The sequence below is a fragment of the Lepidochelys kempii genome, chromosome 11 (assembly GCF_965140285.1).
Source record: "Lepidochelys kempii isolate rLepKem1 chromosome 11, rLepKem1.hap1, whole genome shotgun sequence".
Taxonomy (NCBI): Eukaryota; Metazoa; Chordata; order Testudines; family Cheloniidae; genus Lepidochelys; species Lepidochelys kempii.
The window spans coordinates 10025354-10044872 of record NC_136390.1 but is presented as its reverse complement, the minus strand read 5'-3'; the positions used below and the strand labels follow the sequence as shown (position 1 = coordinate 10044872).

Here is a 19519-nt window from a genome sequence, read left to right as displayed (position 1 = left end):
TAAAAGAGGAACCAGTTTTCCAGACCTCGGCCAATATGGGGGTTAACTAGTGCCAGTGATGACAGCAGTTTTGTACGTTTTTTTCCTTATTCTCTGACTCCCTTTTTTCTGTCCTTCCTGGCAATGAATCTGGCACTGAATCACAAACCCACGTTGACAAAGCAAATGTTCTGTATATTATTGCGGTATTACCATTGCCAAGTGTAGCAACCAGCAGGGAACCTGTGGGGAGAAGCACAGGCTGCATGAGGGAAGATTTGGAGAAGGGGCCAGGAAGTCTGCCTGTGTGCGCATGACTTGAATGCTAACTGCAGTTGCAACGTCTCTGTAAATAATTGCTTTAATAAAGTTTAGTTTAAGAAACATGAAGTCCTAATGTTATTACCCAGCATGTGGTACATGAAACACAAAGCATTCAAAAATCATGAAATAAGCTTAAAATTCATGACATATTTGGGGTCTTTTTATTTTCCTTCTGTGTTTCAAACCACTAGGCTTCAGATTTTCAACCAAAAGGGTCAGATTTTTTTTAATGAAAGCTGAGATTCTCCCACAATCACATGACTCCAGTAGCTGAGGCTTCAGGAAAAATACCAAATAACAAGACTTGCAATAAAATCATGAGAGTTGGCAGCACAGGACCAGTGAAGAATGTAGACCTATTTGCTCCCATGAGATATGAGTCACTCGCATTGAAGATACTGGGACTGAGTCACCCTGAAATGGAAGAATAGGACCCCACGTTTGTAGGCCAAAAGGGTCTCTTTCAGCCAGACACCTAAAGAAGTGATCTTTTTAGCCTGTGAGAGAAAGAGTTGCCTAGTGGTTAGGGCACTGGTCTAGGACTTGAGAAACCCAGCTTCACATCCCTTCTCCACCACATGCTCCATGTAACCTTAAGCAAGTATCTTAGCCTGAGAGCCTCAAAGATATTTCAGTGCCTAACTCTCTTGATTTATATGGGGATCTAGGCTTTAGCTTCTGGGTGTCTCAGTTCCTCATCTGTAAAATGGGTATAATAGCATTGCCCTACCTCACAGGATAAACACATTAAAGATTGTGTGGCTTTCAGATACAACGGTGATGCGAAGAGCCTAAGATGGGCCCTCAGTGGAACTGGAGGGTGTTCAGCATTGATAGAAGGCACTCAAGACTGAGTCCTTTTGGCCTGAAGGCTTGTGTAGTAGGAGTGGCTAGGATACTCCATCCCATCCTAGCAGATGAAAGCCTGTCCTCAGTTATTTCTGCCTTTGTCACCTTTAGACTGGCCTACAGTATTGTGATATACCTGGGCATGAAACCTTCAACTCTTAGGAAACTCCAACCAGTACAAAACACAGTAGTGCATGTCCTTAGCAACACAAGCCACCCATGGGTGCATCACACCTGTCCTCTGCTCTCAACACTGGCTCCCCAGGGAATTTCAAAACAAGTTCATGGTCTCACTCCTTATTTTCAAAACACTCCATGGCCTGGGCCCAGGAAAGATCATCTAAAGCTCTGGGACAAAGACTGCTCAACAACTCCCCTCCTCTGGCACAGTGGAACTCCCTATAGTAAGGGTACAGCGTGTCTGTGCAGGATACAGAACCTTCAGGGGGGTGGGGAGGGCACTGTCTGAGACTGTGAAATGACTCCCCCCTCCAAACTAAGGACCACTACAAACCGCCTCACCTCCCCCTCCAAGTGCAAGGTGCATTTCTTTCACCAGCCTTCTCTAATAGAAACACAGAACAGATATATTTATATTTATTTATTTATTGTAAAAACAAAACAACAACAATCCTACCAAAACAAGATTTTCCCCCTGCACAACTCTTCTACCCCTGTGGTGAGGATGAGAGAACAAACAATGTGTGACAGACGTGCAGTCATGTTGCTTAATGCACTAGTGGAAGGAGAACAGATACTATGGTGATGAGCTTGCTATAAGAACCTATATATCTAATGGCATAGAAAGTACACTAAGCCCTGGTCTACACTAGGACTTTAGGTCGAATTTAGCAACGTTAAATCGATTTAAACCTGCACCTGTCCACACAGTGAAGCCCTTTATTTCGACTTAAAGGGCTCTTAAAATCGATTTCCTTACTCCACCCCTGACAAGTGGATTAGCGCTTAAATCGACGTTCCCAGCTCGAATTTGGGGTACTGTGGACACAATTCGATGGTATTGGCCTCCGGGAGCTATCCCAGAGTGCTCCATTCTGACCGCTCTGGACAGCACTCTCAACTCAGATGCACTGGCCAGGTAGACAGGAAAAGAACCGCGAACTTTTGAATCTCATTTCCTGTTTGGCCAGCGTGGCAAGCTGCAGGTGACCATGCAGAGCTCATCAGCACAGGTGACCATGATGGAGTCCCAGAATCGCAAAAGAGCTCCAGCATGGACCGAACGGGAGGTATGGGATCTGATCGCTGTTTGGGGAGAGGAATCCGTGCTATCAGAACTCCGTTCCAGTTTTCGAAATGCCAAAACCTTTGTGAAAATCTCCCAGGGCATGAAGGACAGAGGCCATAACAGGGACCCGAAGCAGTGCCGCGTGAAACTGAAGGAGCTGAGGCAAGCCTACCAGAAAACCAGAGAGGCGAACAGCCGCTCTGGGTCAGAGCCCCAAACATGCCGCTTCTATGATGAGCTGCATGCCATTTTAGGGGGTTCAGCCACCACTACCCCAGCCGTGTTGTTTGACTCCTTCAATGGAGATGGAGGCAATAGGGAAGCAGGTTTTGGGGACGAAGAAGATGATGATGAGGAGGAGGTTGTAGATAGCTCACAGCAAGCAAGCGGAGAAACCGGTTTTCCCGACAGCCAGGAACTGTTTCTCACCCTAGACCTGGAGCCAGTACCCCCCGAACCCACCCAAGGCTGCCTCCTGGACCCAGCAGGCGGAGAAGGGACCTCTGGTGAGTGTACCTTTTAAAATGCTATACATGGTTTAAAAGCAAGCATGTGAAAGGATTACTTTGCCCTGGCATTTGCGGTTCTCCTAGATGTAGTCCTAAAGCCTTTGCAAAAGGTTTCTGGGGAGGGCAGCCTTATTTCGTCCTTCATGGTAGGACACTTTTATCACTCCAGGCCAGTAACACATACTCGGGAATCACTGTAGAACAAAGCATTGCAGTGTATGTTTGCTGGCATTCAACCAAAATCCGTTCTTTCTCTCTCTGTGTTATCCTCAGGAGAGTGAGATATAATTCATGGTCACCTGGTTGAAATAGGGTGCTTTTCTTCAGGGACACTCAGTATAGCCCATTCCTGCTGGGCTGTTTGCCTGTGGCTGAACAGAAATGTTCCCCGATGTTAGCCACAGGGAGGGGGGAAGGTTGAGGGGGTAGTCACGCGGTGGGAGGAGGCAAAATGCGACCTTGTAACGAAAGCACATGTGCTATGTATGTAATGTTAACAGCAAGGTTTACCCTGAAAGACTGTAGCCACTGTTTTATAAAATGTGTCTTTTTAAATACCGCTGTCCCTTTTTTTTTCTCCACCAGCTGCATGTGTTTCAATGATCACAGGATCTTCTCCTTCCCAGAGGCTAGTGAAGATTAGAAAGAAAAAAAAACGCACTCGCGATGAAATGTTCTCCAAGCTCATGCTGTCCTCCCACACTGACAGAGCACAGACGAATGCGTGGAGGCAAATAATGTCAGAGTGCAGGAAAGCACAAAATGACCGGGAGGAGAGGTGGAGGGCTGAAGAGAGTAAGTGGCGGGCTGAAGAGAGTAAGTGGCGGGCTGAAGACAGGGCTGAAGCTCAAATGTGGCGGCAGCGTGATGAGAGGAGGCAGGATTCAATGCTGAGGCTGCTGCAGGACCAAACCAGAATGCTCCAGTGTATGGTTGAGCTGCAGCAAAGGCAGCTGGAGCACAGACTGCCACTGCTGCCCCTCTGTAACCAACCGCCCTCCTCCCCAAGTTCCATAGCCTCCACACCCAGACGCCCAAGAACGCGGTGGGGGGGCCTCCGGCCAACCAGCCACTCCACAACAGAGGATTGCCCAAAAAAAAGAAGGCTGTCATTCAATAAATTTTAAAGTTGTAAACTTTTAAAGTGCTGTGCTTAAAGTGCTGTGTGGCATTTTCCTTCCCTCCTCCACCACCCCTCCTGGGATACCTTGGTAGTCATCTCCCTATTTGTGTGATGAATGAATAACGAATGCATGACTGTGAAGCAGCAATGACTTTATTGCCTCTGCAAGCGGTGATTAAAGGGAGGAGGGGAGGGTGGTTAGCTTACAGGGAAGTAGAGTGAACCAAGGGGTGGGGGGTTTCATCAAGGAGAAACAAACAGAACTTTCACACTGTAGCCTGGCCAGTCATGAAACTGGTTTTCAAAGCTTCTCTGATGCGTACCGCGCCCTCCTGAGCTCTTCTAACCGCCCTGGTGTCTGGCTGCGCGTAACCAGCAGCTAGGCGATTTGCCTCAGCCTCCCACCCCACCATAAACGTCTCCCCCTTACTCTCACAGATATTGTGGAGCACACAGCAAGCAGTAATAACAGTGGGAATATTGGTTTCGCTGAGGTCTAAGCGAGTCAGTAAACTGCGCCAGCGCGCCTTTAAACGTCCAAATGCACATTCTACCACCATTCTGCACTTGCTCAGCCTGTAGTTGAACAGCTCCTGACCACTGTCCAGGCTGCCTGTGTACGGCTTCATGAGCCATGGCATTAAGGGGTAGGCTGGGTCCCCAAGGATACATATAGGCATTTCAACATCCCCAACAGTTATTTTCTGGTCTGGGAAGAAAGTCCCTTCCTGCAGCTTTTGAAACAGACCAGAGTTCCTGAAGATGCGAGCGTCATGCACCTTTCCCGGCCATCCCACGTTGATGTTGGTGAAACGTCCCTTGTGATCCACCAGAGCTTGCAGCACTATCGAAAAGTACCCCTTGCGGTTTATGTACTCGCCGGCTTGGTGCTCTGGTGCCAAGATAGGGATATGGGTTCCGTCTATAGCCCCACCACAGTTAGGGAATCCCATTGCAGCAAAGCCATCCACTATGACCTGCACATTTCCCAGGGTCACTACCCTTGATATCAGCAGATCTTTGATTGTGTGAGCTACTTGCATCACAGCAGCCCCCACAGTAGATTTGCCCACTCCAAATTGATTCCCAACTGACCGGTAGCTGTCTGGCGTTGCAAGCTTCCACAGGGCTATCGCCACTCGCTTCTCAACTGTGAGGGCTGCTCTCATCCTGGTATTCATGCACTTCAGGGCAGGGGAAAGCAAGTCACAAAGTTCCATGAAAGTGCCCTTACGCATGTGAAAGTTTCGCAGCCACTGGGAATCGTCCCAGACCTGCAACACTATGCGGTCCCACCAGTCTGTGCTTGTTTCCCGAGCCCAGAATCGGCGTTCCACAGCATGAACCTGCCCCATTAGCACCATGATGCATGCATTGGCAGGGCCCATACTTTCAGAGAAATCTGTGTCCATGTCCTGATCACTCACGGGACCGCGCTGACGTCGCCTCCTCGCCCGGTATCGCGTTGCCATGTTCTGGTGCTGCATATACTGCTGGATAATGCGTGTGGTGTTTAATGTGCTCCTAATTGCCAAAATGAGCTCAGCGGCCTCCATGCTTGCCTTGGTATGGCGTCCGCACAGAAAAAAGGCGCGGAACGATTGTCTGCCGTTGCTCTGACGGAGGGAGGGGCGACTGACGACACGGCTTACAGGGTTGGCTTCAGGGAGCTAAAATCAACAAAGGGTGTGCCTGTACATCAAGGAGTATTTCAGGCAGGACTGCACGGAGGGTTCCAATAAGAAATGGTGCACCAAAGTTATCGTTGTTATTGGAACAAGGAGGTTAGCCTGGCCTCTGATTGATACATGGCTAGATTAACCTCGCTGCGCCTTCTCTGTGACTGACTGCAGTGTGATCTAGACAGGGGAGGAGGAAAATGAGTCCAAAACAAATCTGGTCTATTTCTTGTTCTGACCCACTCCATCTATCCTTTACATCTTTGGCTGGCAGCAGACAAAAAAGGCGCGAAATGATTGTCTGCCCTTGCTTTCACGGGGGGAGGGAGGGTGGGAACGGGTTCCTGACGATATGTACCCAGAACCACCCGCGACAATGTTTTAGCCCCATCAGGCATTGGGATATCAACCCAGAATTCCAATGGGCAGCGGAGACTGCGGGAACTGTGGGATAGCTACCCACAGTGCAACGCTCCGGAAGTCGACGCTTGCCTCGGTACTGTGGAAGCGCTCCGCCGAGTTAATGCACTTAATGCACTTAGAGCATTTTCTGTGGGGACACACACACTCGAATATATAAAACCGATTTCAAAAAAACCGACTTCTATAAATTCGACCTAATTTCGTAGTGTAGACATACCCTTACATAGTTTGCAGATGATACCAAGCTGGGAGGGGTTGCAAGCGCTTTGGAGGATAGAATTAAAATTCAAAATGATCTGGACAAACTGGAGAAATGGTCTGAAGTGAATAAGATGAAATTCAATAAGGACAAATGCAAAGTATTCCATTTAGGAAGGAACAATCAGTTGCACACATACGAAATGGGAAATGACCGCCTAGGAGGAAGTACTGCAGAATGGGATCTGGGGATCACAAGCTAATATGAAACAACAATGTTACACTGCTGCAAAAAAAGCGAACATCATTCTGGGAGTATTAGCAGGAGTGTTGTAAGCAAGACACAAGAAATAATTCTTCCGCTCTACTCTGCACTGATTAGGCCTCAACTGGAGTATTGTGTCCTGTTCTGGGTGCCACATTTCAGGAAAGATGTGGACAAATTGGAGAAAGTCCAGAGAAGAGCAAAAAAAATTATTAAAGGTCTAGAAAACATGACCTATGAGGGAAGACTGAAAAAATTGGGTTTGTTTAGTCTGGAGAGGAGAAGACTGAGAGGGAACATGATAACAGTTTTCAAGTACATAAAAAGTTGTTACAAGGAGGAGGGAGAAAAATTATTCTCCTTAACCTCTGAGGATAGGACAAGAAGCAATGGCTTAAATTGCAGTAAGGGAGGTTTAGGTTCGACATTAGGAAAAACTTCCTGTGAGGGTGGGTAAGCACTGGAATAAATTGCCCAGGGAGGTTGTGGAACGAAATCATTATTGGAGAGTCTTAAAAGCAGGTCAAACAAACACCTGTAAAGGATGGTATAATACTTAGTCCTTCCATGAGTGCAGGGGAGATGACCTCTCAAGGTCCCTTCCAGTCCTATGATTCCATAAGAATAGAATAGAACGTGTGAATTAATTCTTGGTGCAGTGAAAAGTGCCAAACAATTTACCTTCTACACTTTTCCCCCCTCAGGGAGACCAATCTAGATACAAATGGTTGTGGTATAATAATTTGGCTTTAATTTAGCTGGATGATCCAGTAGTTAAAATATGTAGAAGCCTTAAACACAAATTTTGACAAGTGGATGGGCCCATGTGGAACTCCTGTCATGGAAATCAATGGGAGGTTCGCCCAAGCCAGGCTTGCAGGATCCGGTTCTGCATGAATTATCTGCAGGGCATTCTTTGTGGCTTTGCCATGAAAATTAATGGAACTTAAAAAAAAAAAATCAGTTACAACACGACAGTTCATAGATTGCAAACGTGAATGATGGTATCTTCACAATTAATGATTATGAGAGAGCAGCTGAACAGTTCGGTTCATTATGGCTGGTTTAATTCCCAGGCTATGTGTAAGCACAGCAGGTGATTGGGGCTGTCTTATCCTTAGCGTGACAAGGTGGGTGAAGCTGAGTATGAGAAAGACAAGGTAGAGGAGGTAATATCTTTTATTGGACCAACTTCTATTGGTGAGAGAGACAAGTTTTTGAGTTTACTCAGAGCTTTTCTTCAGGTCTGGGAAAGGTACTCCCAGCAAAACACAAGGTGGAACCGAATCTTTAGCATAAGTAGTTTGCATATATTGTAAGGGATCATTCAAGATAGAGTGTTCCATTCTGCAGTCATAGGACAAGAAGAGGGGGTTAGTGAATTACATATTGTTGTAATAAGCCATAAATCCAGTTTCTTTACCAGACGTGAAGAAGAGCTCTGTGTGGCTCAAAATCTCTCTCACCAACAGAAGTTGGTCCCATAAAAGATATTACCTCACCCACCTTGTCTCTCTAATACCCTGGGACCAACATAGCTACAGCTGCACGACATATATTATGCTTAGTGTGTCTATCTAGTGATTGCACTTTGAAAACTCTGACTAATGCCTTTTACTTTGTAAAATCCTGCTCCCCAATGAGAGCTGCAGATCTCAGGGCAGCAATATTCATGTGGCAAAGCAGATCTTGTGGCAAGGGGGGACCTGGAAGAAGGAGGGCTCCTCTTTACTATCCAGTACATACACGATCAGCAAACTTCTCAAGAATGTCCAAGGAGAAAATGGCTGCAGTTTAGTGTTATATAAATTGGGACTTTAGTGTACATGAAGGATGTTGGATTGAGACTTGGAGACCACGGGACTGCATTCTCCACTGTCTTGAAGCCTAGCTTGCACCTATACCTGTGCAAATCAGGACAGTAGCATTTTACCCTTTGCCCAGTGTCGGTGACTACACAAGATACAAGGCAGTGATGAATCAGGCCCTGGAGTCCTTTATTTGTATATAGAGCAAGCACAAAACAGGCACAGTGATGCAAGCTTCCCTAGCACTTCCCTGACAATTAACCCTCGCCCTGCTCCAGGGGGGGTTCACCTCTAGAAGACATATCAGTCTTAGCGGTTCCTGTGATCTAATCTATATCAAAGCACCTCTTGCCATAGTACTTGCACAACACATCCTATATCTCTGCTGAGTCTGCTACCAAGGGCATTAGTTAGCGCTCATAGTGATGGATTTGTAGTGTGAACAATTGCCAGCTACGAGTTGAACCGAGTACAATGCCTAGCGCAGTGGGGCCCTGATCCCTGTCTGGGGCTCCTGGATGCTACCTCAAAACATATGATAACTCATTTCACCTAGGTCAGGGGTGGCCAAACGTACTGGTCCTCCGAGCCGCATATGACCATCTTTAGTTCGAGAGCAGAGGCACATCTGCTGGGGTCTTGGGCTTCCGCACCCCCAATTTTTGCCAGGGTTTGCTGGCCCCACTCGGTCACATGGTGCTGCTGGGCCCGGCAAGCTGGGAGCTGCGGGGCTGGGCCGTGGGGAGAGGCAGTGGCAAACAGCTGGGAGCTGCAAGAAGAGCTGCTGCTTTTGCTGCTGCCTCTCCCCATGGAGCTAAAGCCCTGCAGCTCCTAGCCCTTTGCTGCTGTCTCTCCATGCAGAGCTAACACCTGGGGGCTGCAAGGAGGGTGGCTCAGGGTAAGAGGGGGGCGTGACTCAAGCTGTTGTGGGGGCTAAACCTTTAAATTGTGCCCCCCCCCACTCTCAGCAGGTGCCAGTTGCCTCTGGCAGAAGCCCCTAGCCCCACCATCCTGCCACAATGCAGAATCCCCAAGCTCCCCCCCAAGTCTGGTAGGCAGAGAATGCAGGGGTGGTGGGAGCTCCGCAAGCCACACTAACTGTAAGAGAGCCGCATACGGCTCTCGAGCTGCAGTTTGGACACCCCTGACCTAGGGCAACAAGCAGCCATCAGCTGGTAGCACCTTCCCTTAAGTGCCAACCTAATACAAACAAGTTACTTAGACGTGAAAGGATCTGTCTCCCTTCAGCAAAGCCCTGGGTCATCCTTTTCCTCAGTCATAGTTAACTTGAGCTCCTAGATATGATGTGACTGGTGCATGGTAATCATATGGCAAAGTTTTAAGCAAGTGCTAATAAGCATCAAGGTTAAGATTTAACTACAAATCCAAGATGTCTAAGATACATGGTTTATCCCAAGATTGAAACCATATATGTAGCTAAGATGAAATATACCGCAGTGTTCTTTCCCTCTTACATGTGTGCTGGAGACTGACAGGTATTACTTCCCTAATGAGGTTTCCTGATCAGATCTTGCTGCATTAGGATCTTGTATTGGAAAGTAACAGAAAGTGCATATGAACCAGACTGTGAGTGCTGCATCATTTTACTGGTAACCAAATACAACAAAAAATGAAGACTTAAGAATTAGAAACCTTACGTCTTTGTTATATAGAGCGTTATCTCAGGGCAAGCTTTGGCACTTGCCTGCTTTTGTGCCCTTATATTTATTCTTATCTTGCTTCATTTTTATTATTAAAAAATCTTGTAGCTATATTACAGAACTATATATGCAAACTCTACCAGTGTTGCCAACTTTTGCCATTTTTAGTGTTGCAATGATCTCGTGTTTTTCTCAAAGCCCCAGCTCGTGGAGTCATGTTATTTCATCAGCTTTCATTAAATAAAAAAGCAAGTTTCTAGCCCTCATTGTTGTGAAGAAAAGTTGAAAACATGACTTACACACACCCCACAGCCTTAAAAACCAGAAGGCAAATAAAGAGAATCCCAAATGTGTTATAATTTTTAAAAGTCAAATGATTTTAAAGGAACCTCATGATGTTTGGGGCCTGGTTTAAGATTTGTGATAATTTGAGGTTGGCTATACTTTGTTTCAGAATATTGCAAACAAATTCAATTTTATGTCAGAAATATAGTCCAAACACTGGTGAAATAAATGTATGCCCTATGGGTGGAAGTTCCAGAGGGAAAGAGCTCTCTACTCTGTTCATTGGTAAAAAGGGAAAAGAGCTGCCACAGAGAGCTTCATTTGCGTAGGCTATTTACCCACAATTCCTCTAGTGACACTTGGGGAATCACCATAACTAGACATGAACTTGGAATTGGGGGTAGTAGGCTCCCAGAGAGGCTAGAACTCATTTCTAAGTAGTCAGAACACTGCTCAAGCTCCTACATATATCTGGCTTCCCTCCTGTGGGGAGATCAGCGTAACAGATGATTCAGAGAACAGCCACAGAACCAAGTAGACTCCAGTGATACCTTGTCTGTCTAGCACCTTAATAAAGCTGAATTGCTAAGCTGAGTCAAGTGGTGAAGCCTCCAGGAGGAACAAGACAAACAGCTCCTCTGGGATGGGAGATAGGCCTGCAGAGAGACACTAGGATGATTGGTACTTGCTGATCCTAGCTGTAAGGGGGGTCTAGTGGATGAGTGAGGTGGTGTGGCCAAGGGACTGTTACCTGTAGGATGTTCAGATTAGTGGGTGGGAAGGGAGTTGGATGGACTACTGCCAAAGCCACAGGAAAGGGGGGCAAGGAGTATTTGATTCTTTATATGCATATCTGTTCAGTTGCTGGGTTTTCCCTGGTTCATAACTGTGTCCCCTTCGTCATCATGCAGATTGACTTGTTTGTACACAATCCTGGAGGTGCTCGTGAGTGGGGAAATTCAGTCTCCTAAGGGCACCCCGGAAGGTGAGTTTAGTTTTACCACATTCCTGGGTGGGGGCTTGAGCTGGTTTAATTATGTGTCAAGAGGGTCTGGGACCCTAAATAGATTGAACCTGGCCCTAGCGGCCCCAGCTCAGAGCAGAACCACAGCGTGGTAGGGGCTGTCGGCAGTACTTACCAATCGCCAGGTTCGGTGTAGCCGCTCTGCTTGCCATGCTGTCTCTGTCCCACCCTGCAGCCACTTCACAGGTTGCCCACTCTGAGGCCAGGAGCGTGTACTTCTGACACCTTAGGTCCAAGCGATGTAGCACAGCTCTCAGACACCAGGCAACGGGGGGACCTTGTTGACTTCAAGCCACCTTTCCACCCTCCCAATACTGGGCAGCCACAGGGGTTGCAACAGCACCCAGCGTAACAAAGGCAGCCCTGAAGGCCCGTCTCAGTTACAGCAGCCTGGAATCTAGGCCCTGCTTCATACTGAGGCCCACCCCAGCCCCGCTCCTGGCACGCTTCCTATGCCTTTAGCTTGTGAGGGGGCCTTCGGAAGGTAGCCTTACAGCTGTTTTTGATTATGTCTGAATCAGGAGGAATCCTCCCCCAGCTGGACATAGAGCTCTTAAGGCCTCTTTATAGCTCTCTAGACCTTACCATGTTAAGAGCTCCGTGTACAGAGAAAGCCAGTTCCAGTGCACCACAATAAGAAGCTTTAGGGCCTCACAAATTCCAGAGATATGTCACCATCTATTGGCACCTTATCTATTAACTAACTAATATTTACAGACATCACCTTTATGCAGCAGTCCAGTTACAGGTGCTGTACATATACACAGTATCAGACAATCCCTACTATGAAGGCATTACGATCTCCACAAACAAGACAAACACAGGGTGAGAAAGAAAAAATGGATCTGTTTGCAGGATCTTAATGTCAACGTTTTGCATTTAAATAAAAGGAATAAAGAAAGAGACTAAACACTTTAACAAGCAAATAAGAATTTTGATTGGAAGATTCAAGGTGACGATAAGGATGAAAAAGTTGCTCCCAGGATGGGATTTAATTCAAGCTTCCAGTGGTCTTTATTCACATTGTTTCTGTAAGCATAGAGGACAAAATTACCTGCAACAAAATTATGTTTTAAATAAAATAATTACTAATCCCAGCCAGCTCTGGTAGTCAGAAAGATTGAGATTTCAAACCAAAATGCCCGGGGGAGGGGGAAAAGCAAGCCCGTTAATTTGTTTGTTAAATATTTGCAAACTGTCACATCAATAATGCATAATAAGAAAATCCTGGTGTTCCAGAACCAATGCACACTACAAAGCCACACAATATTACACCTAAGCCATTATCAGCAGCGCATTTAGAAAAAGGCTAATGTAGTGCCACTCTTTAAAAAAGGGAAGAAGGAAGATCCTGGGAACTACAGGCCAGTCAGCCTCACCTCAGTCCCTGGAAAATTCATGGAGCAGGTCCTCAAAGAATCAATCCTGAAGCACTTGCATGAGAGGAAAGTGATCAGGAACAGCCAGCATGGATTCACCAAGGGAAGGTCATGCCTGACTAATCTAATCGCCTTTTATGATGAGATTACTGGTTCTGTGGATGAAGGGAAAGCAGTGGATGTATTGTTTCTTGACTTTAGCAAAGCTTTTGACACGGTCTCCCATAGTATTCTTGTCAGCAAGTTAAGGAAGTATGGGCTGGATGAATGCACTATAAGGTGGGTAGAAAGCTGGCTAAATTGTTGGGCTCAACGGGTAGTGATCAATGGCTCCATGTCTAGTTGGCAGCCGGTATCAAGTGGAGTGCCCCAAGGGTCGGTCCTGGGGCCGGTTTTATTCAATATCTTCATAAATGATCTGGAGGATGGTGTGGATTGCACTCTCAGCAAATTTGCGGATGATACTAAACTGGGAGGAGTGGTAGATACGCTGGAGGGGAGGGATAGGATACAGAAGGACCTAGACCAATTGGAAGATTGGGCCAAAAGGAATCTGATGAGGTTCAATAAGGATAAGTGCAGGGTCCTGCACTTAGGACGGAAGAACCCAATGCACAGCTACAGACTAGGGACCGAATGGCTAGGCAGCAGTTCTGCGGAAAAGGACCTAGGGGTGACAGTGGACGAGAAGCTGGATATGAGTCAGCAGTGTGCCCTTGTTGCCAAGAAGGCCAATGGCATTTTGGGATGTATCAGTAGGGGCATAGCGAGCAGATCGAGGGACGTGATCGTTCCCCTCTATTCGACATTGGTGAGGCCTCATCTGGAGTACTGTGTCCAGTTTTGGGCCCCACACTTCAAGAAGGATGTGGATAAATTGGAGAGAGTCCAGCGAAGGGCAACAAAAATGATTAGGGGACTGGAACACATGAGTTATGAGGAGAGGCTGAGGGAGCTGGGATTGTTTAGCCTGCAGAAGAGAAGAATGAGGGGGGATTTGATAGCTGCTTTCAACTACCTGAAAGGGGGTTCCAAAGAGGATGGCTCTAGACTGTTCTCAATGGTAGCAGATGACAGAACGAGGAGTAATGGTCTCAAGTTGCAGTGGGGGAGGTTTAGATTGGATATTAGGAAAAACTTTTTCACTAAGAGGGTGGTGAAACACTGGAATGCGTTACCTAGGGAGGTGGTAGAATCTCCTTCCTTAGAGGTTTTTAAGGTCAGGCTTGACAAAGCCCTGGCTGGGATGATTTAACTGGGAATTGGTCCTGCTTTGAGCAGGGGGTTGGACTAGATGACCTTCTGGGGTCCCTTCCAACCCTGATATTCTATGATTCTATGATTCTATGATTTATTATTATAATAGATGAAAAACAAGCTTCCTGGCTGAAAAACAAGATCAATTGGAGCTCAAGCTATTTCCTTATAGTCTAAGAGCTGTAATTAAAATGCAGAATATATGCTCCTCAAAAGAAATTATGAAAAAAACCTGCCTTATTGCAATCAGCATACACCTTCCAGCTCAGAGGCAGCAGCCATAGAGGAGGCAATGTGCCCCCTGAATTCAGTTTTCTCTGCATCAGGGGCCCGATTCAGAGCCCATTGAAGTTAATGGAAATCAGGCCATGGGACTGCAGGATGAGAAGCCTCAAATGTATGTAGCTTGCACTGAGCTGGCCAGTTTAGATTATGAATTGGTTAGAGTCTAGCAGATGCAAATTGGCCTTAAATCACAATGTTCTTTCCTGGCCTTAAAAGCTATGACTGTAAGGATGTGAAAGCGGGTTCAAAAGATTCAGTTCAATTTAAAGTCTATTACAATAACTGAATATCAATAGATCAGGACACCTGAGGAGTTGCACTTTTACACAGTACAATGATAATTTCCAATACACAGCCCAATATTGCAGGTTAACATTGACTTCTCCCAGGAGTTTTATCAGAACAGGGCCTGCTGGACTGGCTCTATATATTATAATCAAGCTCTGAAACCATCCTGCAAGTGCTGAGTGCCCACTTGTTATGCTTTTCCATATGCTATGGGCAAGCAGAGACCTTCAGTTTAACTAACCTTTACTGTATATTAGAAGAACAACAAAAGAGGAAAAAGGAAGGTCTGCATGAGAGAGACAAAGTTGTGTTTGTCTCTCTCCTGTAACTGGCTGCATCTGAACCTAAAATGGCAGCTGCATCTGTAGCAGGGTCTTCACTCAATTTAAAGGTACATTGCACACAAATCAAACTGCAAGAGATCCAGTTTACAACTGCCACCCTAGATGTCTTGGGAGTTGTCGGCACTTAGTAATTTGCAGACAGTTGCTCAGCACCTTACAGGCATGGGGTTTTATTTTGTTCAGACAAATAAGTGACTACTGAGTTCTAGAAATCTCTTGCTAGCTCTAGATAAACTACAGTACATTGTCTTTTGATGTTTAATCCCAATCCCCATGAGATCTATAATACCACATACACAGTGCAAATTGGTTCATCAGATCGGTTTCTCAAAGGAACCTAGCTGAATCTCACTCTTGGATGAAGACAGTGCCTTTTAAAAGTGACCCTGGTTCTAATGATTTGCTTAGTTTACTCTGTTTAAGGTTCTGTGGCATGAGTGTGCTTAGACTGAGACCGAGGGAGCAAGAATGGGAAACCATGACTAAGAAGATGGAAGTGTCGACAGTTTGACAGCATGAACCAGGGGGAACCAGATGAGAAGCCCAGAACAATAGAGGAGATTGAAGAGATGAAATAAACATGGGGATGGATGTCACCATTAATAAAAATCAGGAGAGCAGTCAAACCAATGAAGAATAAGGCTCTCGAGGAGTGAACAATCAACTGCTAAGAGAGATCTACAACACACAGAAGTGGAGGAAATGGCTTGGGAGAGTCAGAACTCAGGCAGAAGGCGGCACAGTGCTAGAAAGCTAGAGAAAGGTTATCGTCCAGTGCAAAAAGGAAGGAGGGGCAAATACAACAGTGTTAGAGCACCCAGGATATATTCTGTTCTGAGTGATGCAACCCAAGTGAGACCAGTGCACACTGGTATAACAGAGAGCAGAATTTAACTGATTTAATAGTTGGGTGTGAATGGATAATTTCATGCAGAAGAACACGAGGCTCTAATGGTCTGATGGGGAAAAGGGAGCATCATGTGTATTAGGAATTCTTATTTCTGAGGGGGTTTGTTTTAGTTGCTTCTTTTAAAAACTCTCCTTTCAGATACACCAGTGTACTCAGCAGGAATTTAGAACATCTAGTTTTGAGTGGACTATATCCGTCGTTTCAGAGTCTGACAGCCTTTTGCATACTAAGGCTATGAAGTAAAGCTTACAGTCCTAGACTGGTTAGCAACCAAGGGAGGGTCTCTTTAAGAATGCCCTCAAAAGGCATACAATTGGTTCATTTCCATGTTGATCAGCTGAGCCGGGCATGTAATGCTCTGGGAATGAGCAATTTTTTCTTAACACAGTGATTGTTTTATTTCCTGTAAGTTCTGTAATACATTGTGATCGCCTGTCAAGGCAAAGCATGAGACAGGATTCCGCATTATTCATTTGAGAAGCACTTGCAAGAGAGATGAATTTAGATGCCCGCATTAGGAAATGGTTGGTTTGCTTCAATAATCAAGTGATGTTATCATTACTATTAATCTAGTTTAGTTATGAGTATCTTATTTTTTAGAAGAATCTTTTTTTAATAAATACCTATGGTAATTCAAGAGGGCTCACAACATTTGCAACTCTGGAGATGCATGCGGGAAAGCAAATACCTGGCGGTTCAAAGTGGCAGAACAGTTAATGGTCTTTAATCAACAGGTTTCAGAGTAGCCGCCCTGTTAGTCTGTATTCGCAAAAAGAACAGGAGTACTTGTGGCACCTTAGAGACTAACAGATTTATTAGAGCATAAGCTTTTGTGAGCTACAGCTCACTTCATTGGATGCATAGAATGGAACGTATAGTAAGATATATATATATATATATATATATAAATGTATACACATACAGATAAGTTGGAAGTTACCATACAAACTGTGAGAGGCTAATTAATTAAGATGAGCTATTATCAGCAGGAGAAAAAAAACTTTTTGAGTGAAATCAAGATGGCCCATTTAGACAGTTGACAAGAAGGTGTGAGGATACTTAACATGGGGAAATAGATTCAATATGTGTAATGACCCAGCCACTCCCAGTCTCTATTCAAACCCAAGTTAATGGTATCTAGTTTGCATATTAATTCAAGCTCAGCAATTTCTCTCTGGAGTCTGTTTTTGAAGCTTTTCTGCTGCAAAATTGCCACCCTTAAATCTTTTACCAAGTGGCCAGAGAGGCTGAAGTGTTCTCCTACCGGGTTTTGAATGTTATGATTCCTGATGTCAGATTTGTGTCCATTTATTCTTTTGCATAGAGACTGTCCGGTTTGGCCAATGTACGTGGCAGAGGGGCATTGCTGGCACATGATGGCATATATCACATTGGTAGATGTGCAGGTGAATGAGCCCCTGATGGTGTGGCTAATGTGATTAGGTCCTATGATGGTATCACTTGAATAAATATGTGGACAGAGTTGGCATCGGGCTTTGTTGCAAGGATAGGTTCCTGGATTAGTGTTTTTGTTGTATGATGTGTGGTTGCTGGTGAGTATTTGCTTCAGGTTGGGGGGCTGTCTGTAAGTGAGGACTGGTCTGTCTCCCAAGATCTGTGAGAGTGAGGGATCATTTTTCAGGATAGGTTGTAAATCTTTGATGATGCACTGGAGAGGTTTTAGTTGGGGGCTGAAGGTGATGGCTAGTGGCGTTCTGTTATTTTGTTTGTTGGGCCTGTCCTGTAGTAGGTGACTTCTGGGTACTCTTCTGGCTCTGTCAATCTGTTTCTTCACTTCAGCAGGTGGGTATTGTAGTTTCAAGAATGCTTGATAGAGATCTTGTAGGTGTTTGTCTCTGTCTGGGGGATTGAAGCAAATGTGGTTGTATCGTAGAGCTTGGCTGTAGACAATGGATCGTGTGGGGTGATCTGGATGGAAGCTGGAGGCATGTAGGTAAGTACAGCTGTCAGTAGGTTTCTGATATAGGGTGGTATTTATATGACCATCGCTTATTAGCAAAGTAGTGTCCAGGAAATGGACCGCTTGTGTGGATTGGTCTAGGCTGAGGTTGATGGTAGGATGGAAATTGTTGAACTCATGGTGGAATTCCTCAAGGGCTTCTTTTCCATGGGTCCAGATGATGAAGATGTCATCAATATAGCGCAAGTAGAGTAGGGGCTTTAGGGGACGAGAGCTGAGGAAGCGTTGTTCTAAGTCAGCCATAAAAACTGTGGGGGCCATGCGGGTACCCATAGCAGTGCCACTGACTTGAAGGTATATATTGTCCCCAAATGTGAAATAGTTGTGGATGAGGACAAAGTCACAAAGTTCAGCCACCAGGTTTGCCGTGACATTATCGGGGATAGTGTTCCTGATGGCTTGTAGTCCATCTTTGTGTGGAATGTTGGTGTAGAGGGCTTCTACATCCATAGTGGCCAGGAGGGTGTTATCAGGAGGATCACCGATGGATTGTAGTTTCCTCAGGAAGTCGGTGGTGTCTCGAAGATAGCTGGGAGTGCTGGTAGCATAGGGCCTGAGGAGGGAGTCTACATAGCCAGACAATCCTGCTGTCAGGGTGCCAATGCCTGAGATGATGGGGCGTCCAGGATTTCCAGGTTTATGGATCTTGGGAAGCAGATAGAATGCCCCTGGTCAGGGTTCTAGGTATGTGTCTGCACAGATCTGTTCCTGTGCTTTTTCAGGGAGTTTCTTGAGCAGATGGTGTCATTTCTTTTGGTAATCCTCAGTGGGATCAGGCACAGGAACAGATCTGCACAGGGGTATTCTATCTGCTTCCCAAGATCCATAAACCTGGAAATCCTGGACGCTACTTGAGTAAAGTAGCTTGAGCACACTAAGGCGAGCTCCCTGTCGCCATGAAGACAAGCCCATAGTGCTGCTGTTGAAATCATTTCACAATAGTGACTGTTGTGCTTCTGAACTAGAGGGCATGTCTGGCCACAATTAGCAGCCACGGCAGTTGCCATGGAACTGTGCTGCCTGATTTAAGCTTCCATTTAAAAAAAGTTTCTTGTGATTGTGAAGATAAACTTGTGAAGGTGAAGAGGAGGAAAAGACCCTCATATCTCAATTGGATGTTAACTCTGAAACCTAAAGATGGCCATTCAATATCAACCCCATCAGCTGTCTGACAGCTGATCATTTTAGCAGAAACATCCAGCAAACGTGCTTCGCTCGCAAGCCCATTCTGTCTCACAGGCCTCCCCCGGAGGGGACATTTAGTATGCCTCTAACACAGGCACTGCTGCACTGAGTGTATCATTCATTTTCACATTTGATGCATTATAGTTGTTGCATTTCAATTGAAATGAGTCTGAATTTCTGACTCACTGCATCAGTGCAGTGGAACCATTTCTTCAGGAACCTTTCTGCAGAATTCAACTCCAGCTTGCTGCAGAGTCATGGTGCAATAGTTAAAGATACTGGCTTAGTAGCCCTGAAGCCCTCTATAGCCACAGGGCAGGTACACTTGGGCAGTAACAGTGAACAGTCCTCCAGGCTGCCCCACTCAGTAACATTTTGAGTCTGCTGGTTTTTCCTTGGGAAAGCTAAGAGAGGCCCCTAATTGGCACCTCTAGGTCAGTCTTGGTGTCATGAATTCTTTAGTGTAATTTGTAAGCTATTACTTGCCACGCTTTGGGAATTTTCTCTTTAAAAC

General features: G+C 45.7%; 1 protein-coding gene across 1 annotated transcript; it reads left to right on the top strand.

Annotated features, from left to right (window-relative positions):
• Positions 1-2180: 2180 nt before the first annotated feature.
• LOC140895252 (uncharacterized) lies at positions 2181-4249 on the top strand. The gene is made up of 2 exons (XM_073304690.2): positions 2181-2907; positions 3496-4249. The coding sequence occupies exons 1-2, from the start codon at positions 2325-2327 to the stop codon at positions 4035-4037; spliced, it is 1125 nt and encodes a 374-aa protein (XP_073160791.2). The 5' UTR covers positions 2181-2324; the 3' UTR covers positions 4038-4249.
• The last annotated feature ends 15270 nt before the right edge of the window (positions 4250-19519 follow it).

Bases quoted from the DNA above. Each gene is read 5' to 3' on its own strand.
- LOC140895252 (XM_073304690.2), top strand. From the start codon at position 2,325: ATGCAGAGCTCATCAGCACAGGTGACCATGATGGAGTCCCAGAATCGC. The intron at 2,908-3,495 runs GTGAGTGTACCT...TTTCTCCACCAG, and splicing joins AGGCGGAGAAGGGACCTCTG to CTGCATGTGTTTCAATGATC.